The sequence below is a fragment of the Lampetra planeri genome, chromosome 64 (genome assembly GCF_965212315.1).
Source record: "Lampetra planeri chromosome 64, kcLamPlan1.2.h2, whole genome shotgun sequence".
NCBI classification, from domain to species: domain Eukaryota; kingdom Metazoa; phylum Chordata; class Hyperoartia; order Petromyzontiformes; family Petromyzontidae; genus Lampetra; species Lampetra planeri.
Window position 1 is genome coordinate 511,221 of NC_136170.1, and position 17,263 is coordinate 528,483.

The window sequence follows — 17,263 nt, forward strand, 5'->3', positions numbered from 1 at the left end:
GTGGAGAGACCCTGTCTGATGACGCGTTCATTCGCTCATGGAGCAGTGGAGAGACCCTGTCTGATGACGCGTTCATTCGCTCATGGAGCAGTGGAGAGACCCTGTCTGATGACGCGTTCATTCGCTCATGGAGCAGTGGAGAGACCCTGTCTGATGACGCGTTCATTCGCTCATGGAGCAGTGGAGAGACCCTGTCTGATGACGCGTTCATTCGCTCATGGAGCAGTGGAGAGACCCTGGCTGCTGCTTGGGCGCGGTCTGATCGGAGACTCCCCCCCCCACTTCCTCCCTAGCCCCGCCCCCCACTCCCCGCCTGTCTATAAACTCCGAGTGGAGAGACCTTGGAGAGTGACAGAGGCGGAGGAGGTCGAGAAATAGTGAGTCCCCGTGTCTCTGTCTGCGTGTCTCTCTCTGTCTCCCTGCGTCTCTCTGTCTCCCCGTGTCTCTCTCTGTCTCTCCCCCGTGTCTCTCCGTGTCTCTCTGTCCCCGTGTCTCTGTCTCCCCGTGTCTCTCTCTGTCTCTCCCCCGTATCTCCCTGTGTCTCCGTGTCTCTCTCTGTCTCCCTGTGTCTCCATGTCTCTCTCTGTCTCCGTGTCTCCCCGTGTCTTTCCCCGTGTCTTTCTCTCCCCGTGTCTCTCTGTATCTCACTTCCCGTGTCTCTCTCCCCCGTGTCTCTCTCCCCGTGTCTCTCCCCGTGTCTCTCTCTGTCTCTTCCCCGTGTCTCCGTGTCCCTCTCTGTCTCCGTGTCTCCCCCGTGTCTCTCCCCGTGTCGCTGTCTCCCCGTGTCTCTGTCTCCCCGTGTCTCTCTCTCCCCGTGTCTCTCCCCGTGTCTCTCTCCCCGTGTCTCTCTCCCCGTGTATATCTCTCTCCGTCTCTCTCTCTCGCCGTGTCTCTCTCCCCGTGTCTCTCTCCCCGTGTCTCTCTCTCCCCGTGTCTCTCTCCCCGTGTCTCCCCGTGTCTTTCTCCCCGTGCCTCTCTCCCCGTGTCTCTCTCCCCGTGTCTCTCTCTCTCGCCGTGGTCGCGTGGATTTTTCTCCGGGTCCTCCGGGAATTCCCCTCCGCATTTTTGAATCAACGTCGCCGCGCCTTGAGGGTTGTTTGGCTGCTGTCAATTCACGCATCACGATGACGACGATGGGCCACTTCGTGGGGCAGCCGTCATTCGTGGAAGACAAAACGAGTTACACGGCAGCTCGGTGGCCCTTACCTGGCAAAGTAAAATACTAATACGAGTTTGGTTTTAAAGGAAACAAAGCTAGAGGCGCAGCTCCGCAATTGCGCGTTTCCGCCCCTGCTGCCGAAGTGAGATTCACCATCATCACCACGCCGTGCCGCTCACCATCACCACCACACCGTGCCACTCACCATCACCACCACACCGTGCCACTCACCATCACCACCACGCCACTCACCATCACCACCACGCCGTGCCGCTCACCATCATCACCACGCCGTGCCACTCACCATCACCACCACACCGTGCCACTCACCATCACCACCACGCCACTCACCATCACCACCACACCGTGCCACTCACCATCACCACCACGCCACTCACCATCATCACCACGCCGTGCCGCTCACCATCATCACCACGCCGTGCCACTCACCATCACCACCACACCGTGCCACTCACCATCACCACCACGCCACTCACCATCACCACCACGCCACTCACCATCACCACCACGCCACTCACCATCACCACCACACCGTGCCTCTCACCATCACCACCACACCGTGCCACTCACCATCACCACCACGCCACTCACCATCACCACCACGCCGTGCCACTCACCCTCACCACCACGCCGTGCCACTCACCATCACCATCACCACCACGCCACTCACCATCACCACCACGCCGTGCCACTCACCATCACCACCACGCCACTCACCATCACCACCACGCCACTCACCATCACCACCACGCCGTGCCACTCACCATCACCACCACGCCACTCACCATCACCACCACGCCACTCACCATCACCACCACACCGTGCCACTCACCATCACCACCACACCGTGCCACTCACCATCACCACCACGCCACTCACCATCACCACCACACCGTGCCACTCACCATCACCACCACGCCACTCACCATCACCACCACGCCACTCACCATCACCACCACACCGTGCCACTCACCATCACCACCACGCCACTCACCATCACCACCACGCCACTCACCATCACCACCACGCCACTCACCATCACCACCACGCCGTGCCGCTCACCCTCACCACGGCTTAGACATCACACAACGACGGTCGCCACATCGCGCGGCGATTTCAGATGCTGTATAGTAAACGCTACACTATACACGACACACTACACACTGCACTATACACTATACAATACACTACACTATACACTACAGACTACACTATACACTATACTATACACTACACACTACACTACACACTAGACTACACACTACACTATACCGTACACTATACACTACACTATACACTACACTAAACACTATACTACTATACACTACACTATACACTACAGACTACACTATACACTACAGACTACACTACACACTACACTACACACTAGACTACACACTACACTACACACTACACTACACACTAGACTACACACTACACTATACACTACACTACACACTACACTACACACTAGACTACACACTACACTATACACTACACTATACACTACACTTTAGGCTGAGCAGACAGCCGCTGCTTCTGCGGCCGTCTGGAACGCTCTTCCCTTCAGACATTAGGAAGCCACTGAGATCTACGCACTTTTAAACCATCATCATCATAATCTACGTTGCCAAACTCGCTTCTTTACAACCCGCTTGACGTGTTTAGTTTGGGGCCCTTCCCCCCGCAGCCCCGATGAGCGCGCTTGGCTAGGTACGGTGCGAAGGAAGTTAGACGGAAGCAGCTGCAACCGCAGGTCGGTGGAGGCGCAGAGGTTGCTGGGACGGGTTCCAATCTGGCAGCACGTGGAGTCGAACCGGCCCCGTCAGGATTCGCGTGCGGATCACTCCAGCTGCAGCTGCAGCAGTAACAGCAGCAGTAGTAGTAGTAGCAGCAGGAGTGTACCAGTCAGATCCGACACTGTGTGTGTGTGTGTTGTATACTGTGTGTCTGTGTGTTGTGTGCTGTGTGTTGTATGTTGTGTGTTGTATGCTGTGTGTGTGTTGGGCCCTCCCCCCACAGCACTGCCCACTGTCGTGGGCAGTGCTGTGGGGGAAGGGCCCAATGCCCATTGGCCTCTCCCCTCATGGCGTCTGTGACCACCACAGTGGCTAAACGGGGGCTCTGGACGGGTGCGAGGGGCTGGTAACCCCTCCACCTTCAATTAACCACCACTAAACTACGAATTAAACATAAACCTGTAATTAATAAGCTTGTGCCGGAGGCCCCGGGGGGTCAGGCTTTTATGACGTCTCCTGGCCAAACCCCATTTGGCGGAGCCAGGAGATTGAATTTTCACCCTCGGGGCTCCTCCAGAAACAACGAAAAACCATTGCGGATGGCCACGTGGAATGTTCGAACGCTCACTGCGGAGGAGAGGCTGCCACTCCTCTGTCGGGAGCTGGACCGGTACCGCCTGGATCTCTGTGGCATTCAGGAGGTCCGGTGGACCGGTTCTGGCTCCTGCCACCATGAGGGGTGGACAGTCCTCTACTCGGGGCAGGAGACTGCCAAACAACAGGGTGTGGCTCTTCTTCTGAACAAAAGAATGAAGGGGGCGTGGGAGCGTGGCGGTGAGGTGTGGGAAGCTGTAAGCCCCAGGATACTTTGGGCTCGCCTTCCCATCAACCAGAGGCGAGGAGTGGTGGTCGTGGTTACTTATGCCCCCACCGAAGACGAACATCCGTGGAGGGATGCAGGCAAAGCCGATGAGTCAGACGCTTTCTATGACCTCCTGTCACAGGTGCTGGCTAAAGTGGCCACTCGGGACAGAGTCATCTTGTTGGGTGACTTCAATGCCCGAGTTGGTCATGATGCTGGCACCTGGTCTGGAGTGATTGGAAGGCATGGGCCAGATCAGCTCAATAACAACGGTAGGAGGCTGCTAGATTTTTGTGCAGCCCATGGGCTTGTAATTACCAACACGCTCTTCCGGCATCGGCGCATCCACACAACATCATGGATGCATGCCGGGTCCAAGCAAGAACATCTGCTGGACTACATAGTGACGGACCAGCGGATGCGAGCCCATGTCCTTGACACCAGGACCTACCGTGGAGCTGATCTGCCCTCTGACCATCGACTAGTCATCTGTAAGATGCGCCTGCCATCTTTCCACTCCGGTGGTGGGTGTACACCCAGGACCCCATTCCAACCAAAAGTGGCCTGGTCTCAGCTAGCTGATGAAAGTTGCAAGCGAGAATTTCATCATTGCTTGCAGCTGGGGTTGGCATCGTCCCCCACTCCACCTGATGTCGAGGGTAAATGGGCGAGGTTTAAGACTGTGACTCATGCAGCTGCAATGGCTGCTTTGGGTACGCGGTCCAGACCTCCCCAGAAACCGTGGCTGACGGAGGAGGTGTTCAGGTTAACTGAGAAAAAGCGACAGGCCCACTCTCATCGCCTACAGCATCCCACGTCAGAGAATGAGGAGGTTTACCGCAGCCTTCGCTCGGAGGTTCGGAGAGCCATAAGGCGCTGCAAGGATGGGTGGTGGTCGCGGGTTGCTGAGGAGATGGAGTCTGCCTCAGTGGCCCGCGATCACAAATCACTATTTAACTCCATCAAAAAAGTAACCTGCAGCGCCACACCTATTACCATCATTAGAGGAAAAAACGGTGATCCAATCTCCGACCCCCAGGAACAGGTTTGCAGATTTGCTGAGCATTTCTGTGAGGTCCTGGGGGAGGGAAAATCTCTCAGCCAGGAAAACATCATGGCACAAAGTGGGGATAACCCTGCTGAGGCTGCGGTGCCTCAAATATTGGAAGAGGTCACCCCCTGTGAGTGGCTGGCTGAGGTACCAGCTGTTGAGGAAGTACTGAGGGCGATCCGGAGTCTGAGACCAGGGAAGGCACCGGGCAGAGATGATCTCCCAAGCGAAATGCTGAGGGAGGGTGGCGTTTGTGCACAGACTGCCCTATATGACATCATAACAACAGTCTGGACCACTGGACGGGTTCCGCAGGACTGGAAGGATGCCCTGGTGGTCACCCTCTTTAAGAAGGGGGACCGTACCGACTGTAACAACTACAGGGGCATCTCACTCCTCAGTGTGCCGGGTAAGGTCCTGGCAAGGATTATTCAACATCGCCTTGCTAGGCACGCTGAGGAGAGGCTTGCGGAGCCCCAATGCGGTTTCAGGAAAGGGCGGTCCTGCACAGATGCCATATTTTCTGTCCGTCTGCTACAGCAGAGGTGTAGGGAATTCCAAAAAGACCTACATCTCTGCTTTATTGACCTGGTCAAGGCCTATGATACCATCAGTAGGACTGGGCTCTGGGTTGTTCTTCGTGCTTTCGGAGTCCCTGACCCTCTGCTCACGATCATTAAGGACCATCATGATGGTGAGCGGGCCCTGGTAAAACTACGTGGCCGGGAGTCGGAGCCTTTCCCTGTACACCTTGGGGTGCGACAGGGATGTCCTCTGGCTCCCACATTATTTAACATCTATTTCGACTGCGTAGTTCGTGAAGCCTTCAATAGCTGTACCGGGGGAATTACCATTTGGTACAGATATAATGGGAGGCTGATCGACGCCCGGGTAAGATCAAGGGATGGCTCCCTATTGGTCAACCACGTTATGTATGCCGATGATTTGGTAATAGCTGCTCATTCAGAAGAGGAGTTGGAGACGCTGCTGCTGAGACTGGAGCGTGCCACTAAGAGGTGGGGCCTTACCATCAGCCCCACCAAAACTAAGCACCTGCCTGGGTATTTTGTACCATCGGGCACTCCACCCCCACAACTCCCAATCGGTGATGGGGCAGTTGTGGAGAGAGTGGAGAGTTTCCCATACCTGGGCATTGTGCTTATGACCGGCTCCAGTTTATCAGCAGAGGTCTCACTCCGAATCAGTCGAGCGGCAATATCTTTTCATCGGTTGCGTAACGCTGTGTGGAAGCTACCTGGTCTGTCGCTCCGCACGAGGCTTCGGGTCTTCTCGGCCGCGGTCATTCCCTCCCTTCTCTGCGCTTGCGAGGCGTGGACCCCCCTGGTGGAGCATCTTCGCCGGTTGGAAACGTTTGGGCTGGCCTGCCTACGATCCATCCTGGGTTTGGCCAGGCTGGATTGTGTGAGGAGCTCACAAGTCCTTGAAAGATCTGGGCGAAGTCCCATCGGTGAGCTCCTCCGGCGGGCAGGGCTGCGTTGGCTGGGTCATGTAGCCCGCATGCCCAGCCACCGCATGCCTAAACAGCTTTTGTTCGGCCGGATCGAGGGGGCTAAACGGGCGCGGCACGGGCTAGAGAGGAGATGGAGTGATGTGGTACAGGAGGACGTGGAGCTGAGTGGACTTGCCGATGACTGGTACCAGCGGTGTCAAGATCGGCCTCAGTGGAGGAGGCTCGTGAAGGACGCTACTGGGCAGTTGGAGGCAGTCGCCCTCCAACAACAACGGAGGGCGGAGGAGCGACGCTCACAACAACGAGCGGAGCGCCGGGTGGCTAAAGCACAGCAAGTTGGCACAGTAGGGGGCACAGGTGGTGCATCAGCCAGTCATCTCGGTCAGTCGACCCGTGGCACCTGGGTCTGCCCCGTGACCTCCTGCCAGCGGGCGTTCGACACTTCACGTGGCCTCAGGGTGCACATGGCCTGGCACAAGCGTCGTGGTGACGTCACCGCCACTTAGTGGCGAATGGCGGTTGTTGTGTGTTGTATGCTGTGTGTGTGTTGTTTGTGTGTGTTGTTTGCTGTATGATGTATGCTGTGTGTGTATGCTGTGTGTTGTATTCTGTGTGTTGTGTGCTGTGTGTTGTGTGCTGTGTGTTGTGTGTGTGTGCTGTATGTTGTGTGCTGTGTGTGTGTGTTGTATGCTGTATGCTGTGTGTGTTGCGTGTTGTATCTACGGGACCTTTACTGTTATAGAATCAAAGTATCTAAAATTTCAAGAGGTAATTTTGTTTGTTATCTTTTACTGGTGGTGATGGTGATGGTGCTGGTGGTGGTGGTGGTGCTGATGATGATGGTGGTGGTTCTGCTGCTGCTGTGTATATTTTAAAAAATAATTTTTTAAGTTTGGCACAAAGTGGGCGAGTCCTTGGGAACGGCACCACAGGGTATGTCCCCGTGCATCGTCAAATCGGGCAGGGTGATTGATACTCACAATCAAAACACGTTTTTAATTGACCAGGTAAGGCCCCCCTACTGAGCAATGTGGATCTTTCTCAGAAATGACAAATACCGTAATAGCCACGGCTAGGAGATGTTAACTACCTTGCCTGGGGTGCAGGAGGTCGTGGGTTCGGTCCCGACCCTGACGCCTGCTGCTGTATACTTGGAGTTTGCGTCTCTCTCTCTCCCCGTGGTCGCGTGGATTTTTCTCTGGTTCCTCCTCCGGATTTCCCCTCCACGTTTAGAATCAACATCACCACGCGTTTACAGTAATTCAGCTGCTGCTAATACATGATGATGATGAGCGGCTTGGCTAAGCTATCATTGACAGGTCGCTCACCGACTGAAACACTTTACAAAGGTTGAGTCGTCCTAACTCTTTGGTTCTTTCGGTAAAGTCACCGTCGGTGGAAAAATAATCGATCACGACGTTTCGATCGCAACGCAAGCAATCGTCATCAGGTGGGACAACCGCAGCAAGAAAAAAACGACGTTGACTTTACCGAAAGAACCCAGATTGAGTCGTCCTATAAGGGGGGCACAGGGCAGAGTGGGTTTATTGTGCGCTCCGTAGTTTGACTTTCAATGCCACCGTGGGGTCAATCGCAGCAGGGCAGTCCAGACTCCAACTCCGCTAAGCCAGGGCCAGACTCTCCTCCCCCTCCTCCTGCCTCTCTCTCGCTCGTCCCCACGAGGTCGTTTCTCTCACGCCACCCACCAACCCCACCGCTCTCCCACCGCTCTCTCCACTGGCTGCGAGCCCCTCCCCCGGGGGGGGAGTGGGGGGGGGGGAGTGGGGGGAGTGAGGGGGGGGGAGTGGGGGGGGAGAGTTGGGGGCTTCCCCTCTTCCACTCTTCCCACGCCTCGTCCAGCAGCTGTCCAGACTCCTCCTCCGTGGCGCTGCCTGTGGCTCCACTCTCTCTCCACTTTGCCTCTTCACAAATGTCCTGCAGCCCCCCCCCCCCCGATGCCCCCCCCCCCCCCGATGCCCCCCGCCCCCGATGCATGATCGTCCCACACACCCTCCTCGGATTCAGTCGCCCCCCTAGGCAGCTCCACGTGGCCCACTGCGCTCATCTCCCCCGCGAGGCCCGCAGGCCCCTGACGGCCCCTGGTGCCATTCAGCGTGGCCTCTGGTAATCCACAAACAGTGAAAACATCCCCCATCATCATCATCATCCTCCATCATCATCATCATCATCCCCCATCATCACCACCCCCATCATCATCACCCCCATCATCACCACCCCCATCATCACCACCCCCATCATCACCACCCCCATCATCATCACCCCCATCATCATCATCCCCCATAATCATCATCCTCCATCATCATCATCATCATCACCCCCCATCATCATCATCCCCCATCATCATCATCCTCCATCATCATCCACCATCATCATCATCACCCCCCATCATCACCACCCCCATCATCACCACCCCCATCATCACCACCCCCATCATCATCATTATCACCCCCCATCATCATCATCACCCATCATCATCATCCTCCATCATCATCATCACCCACCATCATCATCATCACCCCCCATCATCACCACCCCCATCATCACCACCCCCATCATCACCACCCCCATCTTCATCATCACCCCCATAATCACCCCCATCATCATCCTCTATCATCATCCTCCATCTTCCTCCATCATCATTATCATCATCATCCCCCATCATCACCCCCATCATCACCCGCCATCATCATCCCCCATCTTCCCCCATCATCATCATCATCATCATCTCCCATCATCATCCTCCATCATCATCATCACCCACCATCATCATCATCACCCCCCATCATCACCACCCCCATCATCAACACCCCCATCATCACCACCCCCATCATCATCATCACCCCCATAATCACCCCCATCATCATCCTCTATCATCATCCCCCATCTTCCTCCATCATCATCATCATCATCCCCCATCATCATCACCCCCATCATCACCCCCCATCATCATCCCCCATCTTCCCCCATCATCATCATCCTTCATCATCATCATCACCCACCATCATCATCACCCCCCATCATCACCACCCCCATCATCACCACCCCCATCATCACCACCCCCATCATCATCACCCCCATAATCACCCCCATCATCATCCTCTATCATCATCCCCCATCTTCCCCCATCATCATCATCATCCCCCATCATCATCACCCCCATCATCACCCCCCATCATCATCCCCCATCTTCCCCCATCATCATCACCCCCATCATCATCATCATCATCTTCCCCCATCATCATCCCCCATCATCCCCCATCATCATCGTCGTGCCGCTGTGAACCCCCAGCAATGGCTTGCAGCGTGTGGCGCCCCCCCACGGTCCCCGCGACGTCTCCGTGCCACTGTGGCCCCCCTCCCCTCCCCCCTCTCTCCATCCACCCACCCACCCAGCCAAGGCAAAGACAAAGATTCCCCCGACGTGTAACCTCTAACAGACTGTCGGGGAAAGTGCTGTTAGCGAGTAGTGGCACCTACGAAAGCCGGCACCGCGGCACACGAGGGGTGGGTGGCCAGTGCCACGCCCGGCCGCCTTTGTCTCCCCGGTGGTGATGTTTACACATCGCACCGGGTACTCATTTAAGGCCGAGTCGACCTAGGGGAGGCGCAGGTCCGGTTCAGATAATCGTCACCGGGAATCGCCGGGTTCGTGGCGCAGCGCAGCGCTAACTGCTGCGCCACCGCTCCCCACCACCGCCACCACCGACCTCCCCATCAACCAGAGGGGGGCACCAAGTGACGTCGTCACATCCACGGCTGTGGTGAAGGGACCAAGCAGGTGGAGGACTTCCCCACAACTCTGGCTGTCGCCTGACGAAGCTGGTTATGATTACTGGTTAACGTCACGGTGCTCAGATCGTAAATGTTGTTGCTTGGCTCTCCAACACACAACCGGTTAGTGCTGTACTAGTATACTACACTATACACTACACTATACACTACACTATACACTACACTATACACTACTAAACACTACACTATACACTACACTACACACTACACTACTATACACTACACTACTATACACTACACTATACACTACTAAACACTACACTATACACTATGCTATACGCTACACACTACACTACTAAACACTACACTATACACTACACTATACAATACACTACTACACACTAGTGCTGTACTAGTGACGAATTGGCCACGTTCTGTTTACGTGACAACCCTCACTAGTTGGCCGTGTCGGGTGGTGGCGGGTTTTAACGACACATTGATATATTTACGCGATCTCACCCAAAAACACCAAACCTGTATTATGGAGCCAGTTATATCGTTGTGACATCCACCCGCCCTCACGCCCTCCCCAGGTGTGCGCTGTGCGAGTCACGCACCACGATGGGCTATCGATTTCACTTCGTCGAGCCGCTGGTCATCCTCTACCTGTTCGGCCAGACCCTGTCGGGCCCTCCGAGCAGCGTCTACATCTACAACCGCATCCTGCACGAGATCGGGAACGGCTCGCGGAGCGCCGGCGGGTCCGCCAATGGATCACACACCAATGGCTCGCACGAGAGCTGTGGAGGGTCCAACGCCTCCGATGACAGCTCCAAGGCGGAGGAGGTGAACGAGGGGCCTGTGGGATATGGTGGGGGGGAGATTCAGGAGATACAGGAGGTGTTCAGGAGATACAGGAGGTGTGTTCAGGAGATACAGGAGGTGTGTTCAGGAGATACAGGAGGTGTTCAGGAGATACAGGAGGTGTGTTCAGGAGATACAGGAGGTGTGTTCAGGAGATACAGGAGGTGTTCAGGAGATACAGGAGGTGTTCAGGAGATACAGGAGGTGTGTTCAGGAGATACAGGAGGTGTGTTCAGGAGATACAGGAGGTGTGTTCAGGAGATACAGGAGGTGTGTTCAGGAGATACAGGAGGTGTTCAGGAGATACAGGAGGTGTGTTCAGGAGATACAGGAGGTGTGTTCAGGAGATACAGGAGGTGTGTTCAGGAGATACAGGAGGTGTGTTCAGGAGATACAGGAGGTGTGTTCAGGAGATACAGGAGGTGTGTTCAGGAGATACAGGAGGTGTGTTCAGGAGATACAGGAGGTGTTCAGGAGATACAGGAGGTGTGTTCAGGAGATACAGGAGGTGTGTTCAGGAGATACAGGAGGTGTGTTCAGGAGATACAGGAGGTGTTCAGGAGATACAGGAGGTGTGTTCAGGAGATACAGGAGGTGTGTTCATGAGATACAGGAGGTGTGTTCAGGAGATACAGGAGGTGTGTTCAGGAGATACAGGAGGTGTTCAGGAGATACAGGAGGTGTGTTCAGGAGATACAGGAGGTGTGTTCAGGAGATACAGGAGGTGTGTTCAGGAGATACAGGAGGTGTTCAGGAGATACAGGAGGTGTGTTCAGGAGATACAGGAGGTGTGTTCAGGAGATACAGGAGGTGTTCAGGAGATACAGGAGGTGTGTTCAGGAGATACAGGAGGTGTGTTCAGGAGATACAGGAGGTGTGTTCAGGAGATACAGGAGGTGTGTTCAGGAGATACAGGAGGTGTTCAGGAGATACAGGAGGTGTGTTCAGGAGATACAGGAGGTGTGTTCAGGAGATACAGGAGGTGTGTTCAGGAGATACAGGAGGTGTGTTCAGGAGATACAGGAGGGGTGGTCAGGAGATGGACGATGCATTCAGAAGAGACATAGGAGTTGTCTGTATGTCGATATGTTCAGGGGAGATATTAATTGATGATCATTTATTATTTTGCCAGGCAAGGCCCCTCCGAGTTGTCGTGTGGCTCCGTATCAGAAGCGAGCCGCCTATCGCAAGTGATGGCTCAGTGTGGCACCCGCGTAGAGGGTGGCAGTAGCCAGGGGTGTGATCTCGTATCTCGGTAGCCAGGGGTGTGATCTCGTATCTCGGTAACCAGAGGTGTGATCTCGTATCTCGGTAGCCAGGGGTGTGATCTCGTATCTCGGTAGCCAGGGGTGTGATCTCGTATCTCGGTAGCCAGGGGTGTGATCTCGTATCTCGGTAGCCAGGGGTGTGATCTCGTATCTCGGTAGCCAGGGGTGTGATCTCGTATCTCGGTAGCCAGGGGTGTGATCTCGTATCTCGGTAGCCAGAGGTGTGATCTCGTATCTCGGAAACCAGGGGTGTGATCTCGTATCTCGGTAACCAGGGGTGTGATCTCGTATCTCGGTAGCCAGGGGTGTGATCTCGTATCTCGGTAGCCAGGGGTGTGATCTCGTATCTCGGTAGCCAGGGGTGTGATCTCGTATCTCGGTAACCAGAGGTGTGATCTCGTATCTCGGTAGCCAGGGGTGTGATCTCGTATCTCAGTAGCCAGGGGTGTGATCTCGTATCTCGGTAGCCAGAGGTGTGATCTCGTATCTCGGTAGCCAGGGGTGTGATCTCGTATCTCGGTAACCAGGGGTGTGATCTCGTATCTCGGAAACCAGGGGTGTGATCTCGTATCTCGGTAACCAGGGGTGTGATCTCGTATCTCGGTAACCAGGGGTGTGATCTCGTATCTCGGTAGCCAGGGGTGTGATCTCGTATCTCGGTAGCCAGGGGTGTGATCTCGTATCTCGGTAACCAGGGGAGTGATCTCGTATCTCGGTAGCCAGGGGTGTGATCTCGTATCTCGGTAGCCAGGGGTGTGATCTCGTATCTCGGTAACCAGGGGTGTGATTTCGGTAACCAGGGGTGTGATCTCGTATCTCGGTAACCAGGGGCGTGATCTCGTATCTCGGTAACCAGGGGTGTGATCTCGTATCTCGGTAACCAGAGGTGTGATCTCGTATCTCGGTAACCAGAGGTGTGATCTCGTATCTCGGTAGCCAGGGGTGTGATCTCGTATCTCGCCATTGCCGCTGCCGCCCCTGCAGGAGGCGCAGGAGCAGACGTCCCAGTTCTACCTCTACCTCTCCCTGTCGGGCTTCGTGCCCATCATGGCGGCCGGGCTGGCGCTGGGAGCGCTCAGCGACAACCACGGACGCCGCGTGGCGCTGATGCTGCCCCTCGTGGGCGACATCCTCTCCACCGTCATCTTCATCCTGATCGTGCACTTCGAGCTGCCCCTCTGGGTCCTCTACGTCTCCAACGTGCTCACCAGCTTCCTGGGGGGCACCACCACGCTGCTGGGCATCAGCTTCGCCTACGTGGCCGACACGACCACCAAGGTGACTCGCTTGCCTCGCGCTCTCGTCGGACGCGGTGGGGCGGTTTAATTTTTTACGTTTTATTTTCTTTATTGTGCTCAGCAATTTGTCGTTGTTGTAAATGATCCCCCCGCCCCCTCCCCCGTCCACCCCGACCCCCCAATATTAATCCAAATTCTCAGAAGTGTGATTTAGACAAATGAAGTTGCGGAACTGAATTGGGTGCGTTTCAAAGCAACACAGCGGGGCGCTAAACTGCAATGCATCTTTACGGCTCGGTTCAGGGTTACCTCTGGCTCAGGGTTACCTCTGGCTCAGGGTTACCTCTGGCTCGAGAGAGCCGTGGCCCGAGGGAGAGCCACGCTTAACTTGAGCCAGACCCTAATCAATGGTCCCAGCCATGGCTCAGGATTTCTACGAACGGAGCCACGGATTAGCCGGATCATGCGTCGTAAAAAGAGCGGGTCAAGCCCGAGTACAGGGACTCCTCCACTTACAAACGAGTTAGGTTCTAGAGGTCTGTTCGTAAGTCGATTTGGTCGTAAGCCCCAACTTTACTCCTGTCGATTCCAAACATGCTTAACGGCGTGTACACTAAACACGGGGATTTGCTTTAAAAGTTGTATAATCTTATGTAGATGTTGATGCCACTGGTTCCTCACGGATTGTAGATGTAGATGCCACTGGCTCTTCACGTTCTGCAGATGTAGATGTCATTAGTTATTCACGTTCTGCAGATGTAGATGCCACTGGTTCTTCACCTTCTGTAGATGTAGATGCCACTGGTTCTTCACGTTCTGCAGATCTAGATGCCACTGGTTCTTCACGTTCTGCAGATGTAGATGCCACTGGTTCTTCACGTTCTGTAGATGTAGATGTCATTAGTTATTCACGTTCTGCAGATGTAGATGCCACTGGTTCTTCACCTTCTGTAGATGTAGATGCCACTGGTTCTTCACGTTCTGCAGATCTAGATGCCACTGGTTCTTCACGTTCTGTAGATGTAGATGCCACTGGTTCTCCATGTTCTGTAGATCTAGATGCCACTGGTTCTTCACGTTCTGTAGATGTAGATGCCACTGGTTCTTCACGTTCTGTAGATGTAGATGCCACTGGTTCTGCATGTCCTGTAGATCTAGATGCCACTGGTTCTTCACCTTTTGCAGATGTAGATGTCACCACCGCCATCTATTGCGCGACGATTGAATTTACGACTCTCGGTCCAAACAGGCAACTAGACCCGGGTTTGTTTCTATCTCTGAAAGTTTGTTAGTCGAATGTTTATAATTAGAGGAGTCCCTGTACAGCCCTCTACGAGTGTGTGCGAGTCTTCAGTCAAATGAGGTTGCATAACCGCTATTGGATGGGTTTCAAACTACGCAACGGAGGGGGGGGGGGCGGGGGGGGGGCGTGACGCTGCAATGAAGAGCTGCGGCTCCCTCTCTGCCGGCAGCAGGGACGGCTCCTGCTGGGGGTGCCCCCAGGGCTCGGGACGAGGATACCGCTCGCCGGGTTGGGCCGCTAACAAATCCTGAACCACCTCTCGTAGATGAACCGCAACTGGCGCGTGGCGCTGCTGGAGATGGCGCTGGGAGCCGTGGGGATCGGCGCCTCCTTCGCGTCGGGACACTTCATGAGGGTAACGCAGGGCCCGGTGCCGCCACACACACACACACGCACACACACGCACACACACACACGCACACACATGCACACACACACACACATGCGCACACACACACACGCACACACACACACGCACACACACACACGCGCACACACACACACACACACTTGCACACACGCGCACACACACGCGCGCACACACACTCACACGCGCACACACACGCGCACACACACACACGCACGCACACACACACACATGCGCGCACACACACACACGCACACACACACACACGCACGCACGCACACACACACACACGCACACACGCACGTGCGTACGCTCCCCGAGCTGGCCTCTATGGCCAAGTCCGCGTGGGGGTCTCTGCCCGAGTCCTCCTGGGGGGTCGTCTCTGTGCGAACCTCCGCGTCGACACGTGATCGACCCTCACCCCTCCCCTCAACCCCCGCAGGTGGCCAAGGGCATCAATGGCCTCCTGGCGCCGTTCTACTTCGAGGTGGGCGCCGACGTGGTGTGCTTCTTCTACGCCGCCTTCTTTCTGCACGAGACCGTGGGCGCCGGCGGGGGACCGCCGCTCCTCGCCGATCCCCAGCACGCTCCCAGCGACCGCCACCAGCAGGGGCAGCAGGTGCAGCAGGGGCAGCAGCAGCAGGGGCAGCAGCAGCAGCAGGAGGGGCGCCGCAAGACCGTGGGCGACTACGCGCGCGAGACCGTGCGGGGCTTCGTGCTGCTGGTCCGCGCCGGCGGCGACCCGGCGAGGCGCCGCCGCCTGCTGCTGCTGCTGGGCACCTTCGCCACGGTGGCGCTGGCGTTCTTCGGCGGCTCGGGCCTCCTCACCCTCTACCAGCAGGGCCCGCCACTCTGCTGGGGCGCCGTCATGGTGGGCTACGGGCAGGCGTTCTTCTGCTGCGTCTACGTCACCTCGTTCATCGGCGTGACGCTGGCGTCGCGCTGCCGCGTGCCCGACGGCGCCATCGCCCTGGCGGGGATGGCGTCGTTCGCCGCCGGCATGGTCACCACGGCGTTCGCCAGGACCTCGCTCGCCATGTTCCTCGGTGAGGCGCGGGTCTCTGTGTGAGTCTATGGGTCTCTGTGTGAGTCTACGGGTCTCTGTATGAGTCTACGGGTCTCTGTGTGAGTCTACGGGCCTCTGTGTGAGTCTACGGGTCTCTGTGTGAGTCTGCGGGTCTCTGTGTGAGTCTACGGGTCTCTGTGTGAGTCTACGGGTCTCTGTGTGAGTCTACGGGTCTCTGTATGAGTCTACGGGTCTCTGTGTGAGTCTACGGGCCTCTGTGTGAGTCTACGGGTCTCTGTGTGAGTCTACGGGTCTCTGTGTGAGTCTACGGGTCTCTGTATGAGTCTACGGGTCTCTGTGTGAGTCTATGGGTCTCTGTGTGAGTCTACGGGTCTCTGTATGAGTCTACGGGTCTCTGTGTGAGTCTACGGGCCTCTGTGTGAGTCTACGGGTCTCTGTGTGAGTCTGCGGGTCTCTGTGTGAGTCTACGGGTCTCTGTGTGAGTCTACGGGCCTCTGTGTGAGTCTACGGGTCTCTGTGTGAGTCTGCGGGTCTCTGTATGAGTCTACGGGTCTCTGTGTGAGTCTACGGGTCTCTGTGTGAGTCTACGGGTCTCTGTGTGAGTCTGCGGGTCTCTGTGTGAGTCTATGGGTCTCTGTGTGAGTCTACGGGTCTCTGTGTGAGTCTGCGGGTCTCTGTGTGAGTCTATGGGTCTCTGTGTGAGTCTACGGGTCTCTGTGTGAGTCTACGGGTCTCTGTGTGAGTCTACGGGTCTCTGTGTGAGTCTATGGGTCTCTGTGTGAGTCTACGGGTCTCTGTGTGAGTCTGCGGGTCTCTGTGTGAGTCTATGGGTCTCTGTGCGAGTCTACGGGTCTCTGTGTGAGTCTACGGGTCTCTGTGTGAGTCTACGGGTCTCTGTGTGAGTCGACGGGTCTCTGTGTGAGTCTATGGGTCTCTGTGTGAGTCTATGGGTCTCTGTGTGAGTCTATGGGTCTCTGTGTGGCTGCGGGTATCCGTGTGAGTCCACGGGTCTCTGTGTGAGTCTACGGGTCTCTGTGTGAGTCTAGGGGTCTCTGTGTGAGTCTACGTGTCTCTGTGTAAGTCTACGGGTCTCTGTGTGGCTGCGGGTATCCGTGTGAGTCCACGGGTCTCTGTGTGAGT

At 55.9% G+C, this 17,263-nt stretch overlaps 1 protein-coding gene across 1 annotated transcript; it reads left to right on the top strand.

The window, feature by feature from the left end:
- Positions 1-276: 276 nt before the first annotated feature.
- On the top strand, positions 277-16,193 carry LOC144737038 (lysosomal proton-coupled steroid conjugate and bile acid symporter SLC46A3-like). Its single transcript, XM_078619688.1, has 5 exons — positions 277-377; positions 10,650-10,902; positions 13,173-13,466; positions 14,995-15,084; positions 15,539-16,193. Exons 2-5 carry the CDS (start codon positions 10,678-10,680, stop codon positions 16,163-16,165), a joined length of 1,236 nt encoding a protein of 411 aa, XP_078475814.1. The 5' UTR covers positions 277-377; positions 10,650-10,677; the 3' UTR covers positions 16,166-16,193.
- The last annotated feature ends 1,070 nt before the right edge of the window (positions 16,194-17,263 follow it).

Bases quoted from the DNA above. Each gene is read 5' to 3' on its own strand.
- LOC144737038 (XM_078619688.1), top strand. From the start codon at position 10,678: ATGGGCTATCGATTTCACTTCGTCGAGCCGCTGGTCATCCTCTACCTG. The intron at 13,467-14,994 runs GTGACTCGCTTG...CACCTCTCGTAG, and splicing joins TGGCCGACACGACCACCAAG to ATGAACCGCAACTGGCGCGT. The intron at 15,085-15,538 runs GTAACGCAGGGC...CAACCCCCGCAG, and splicing joins CGTCGGGACACTTCATGAGG to GTGGCCAAGGGCATCAATGG.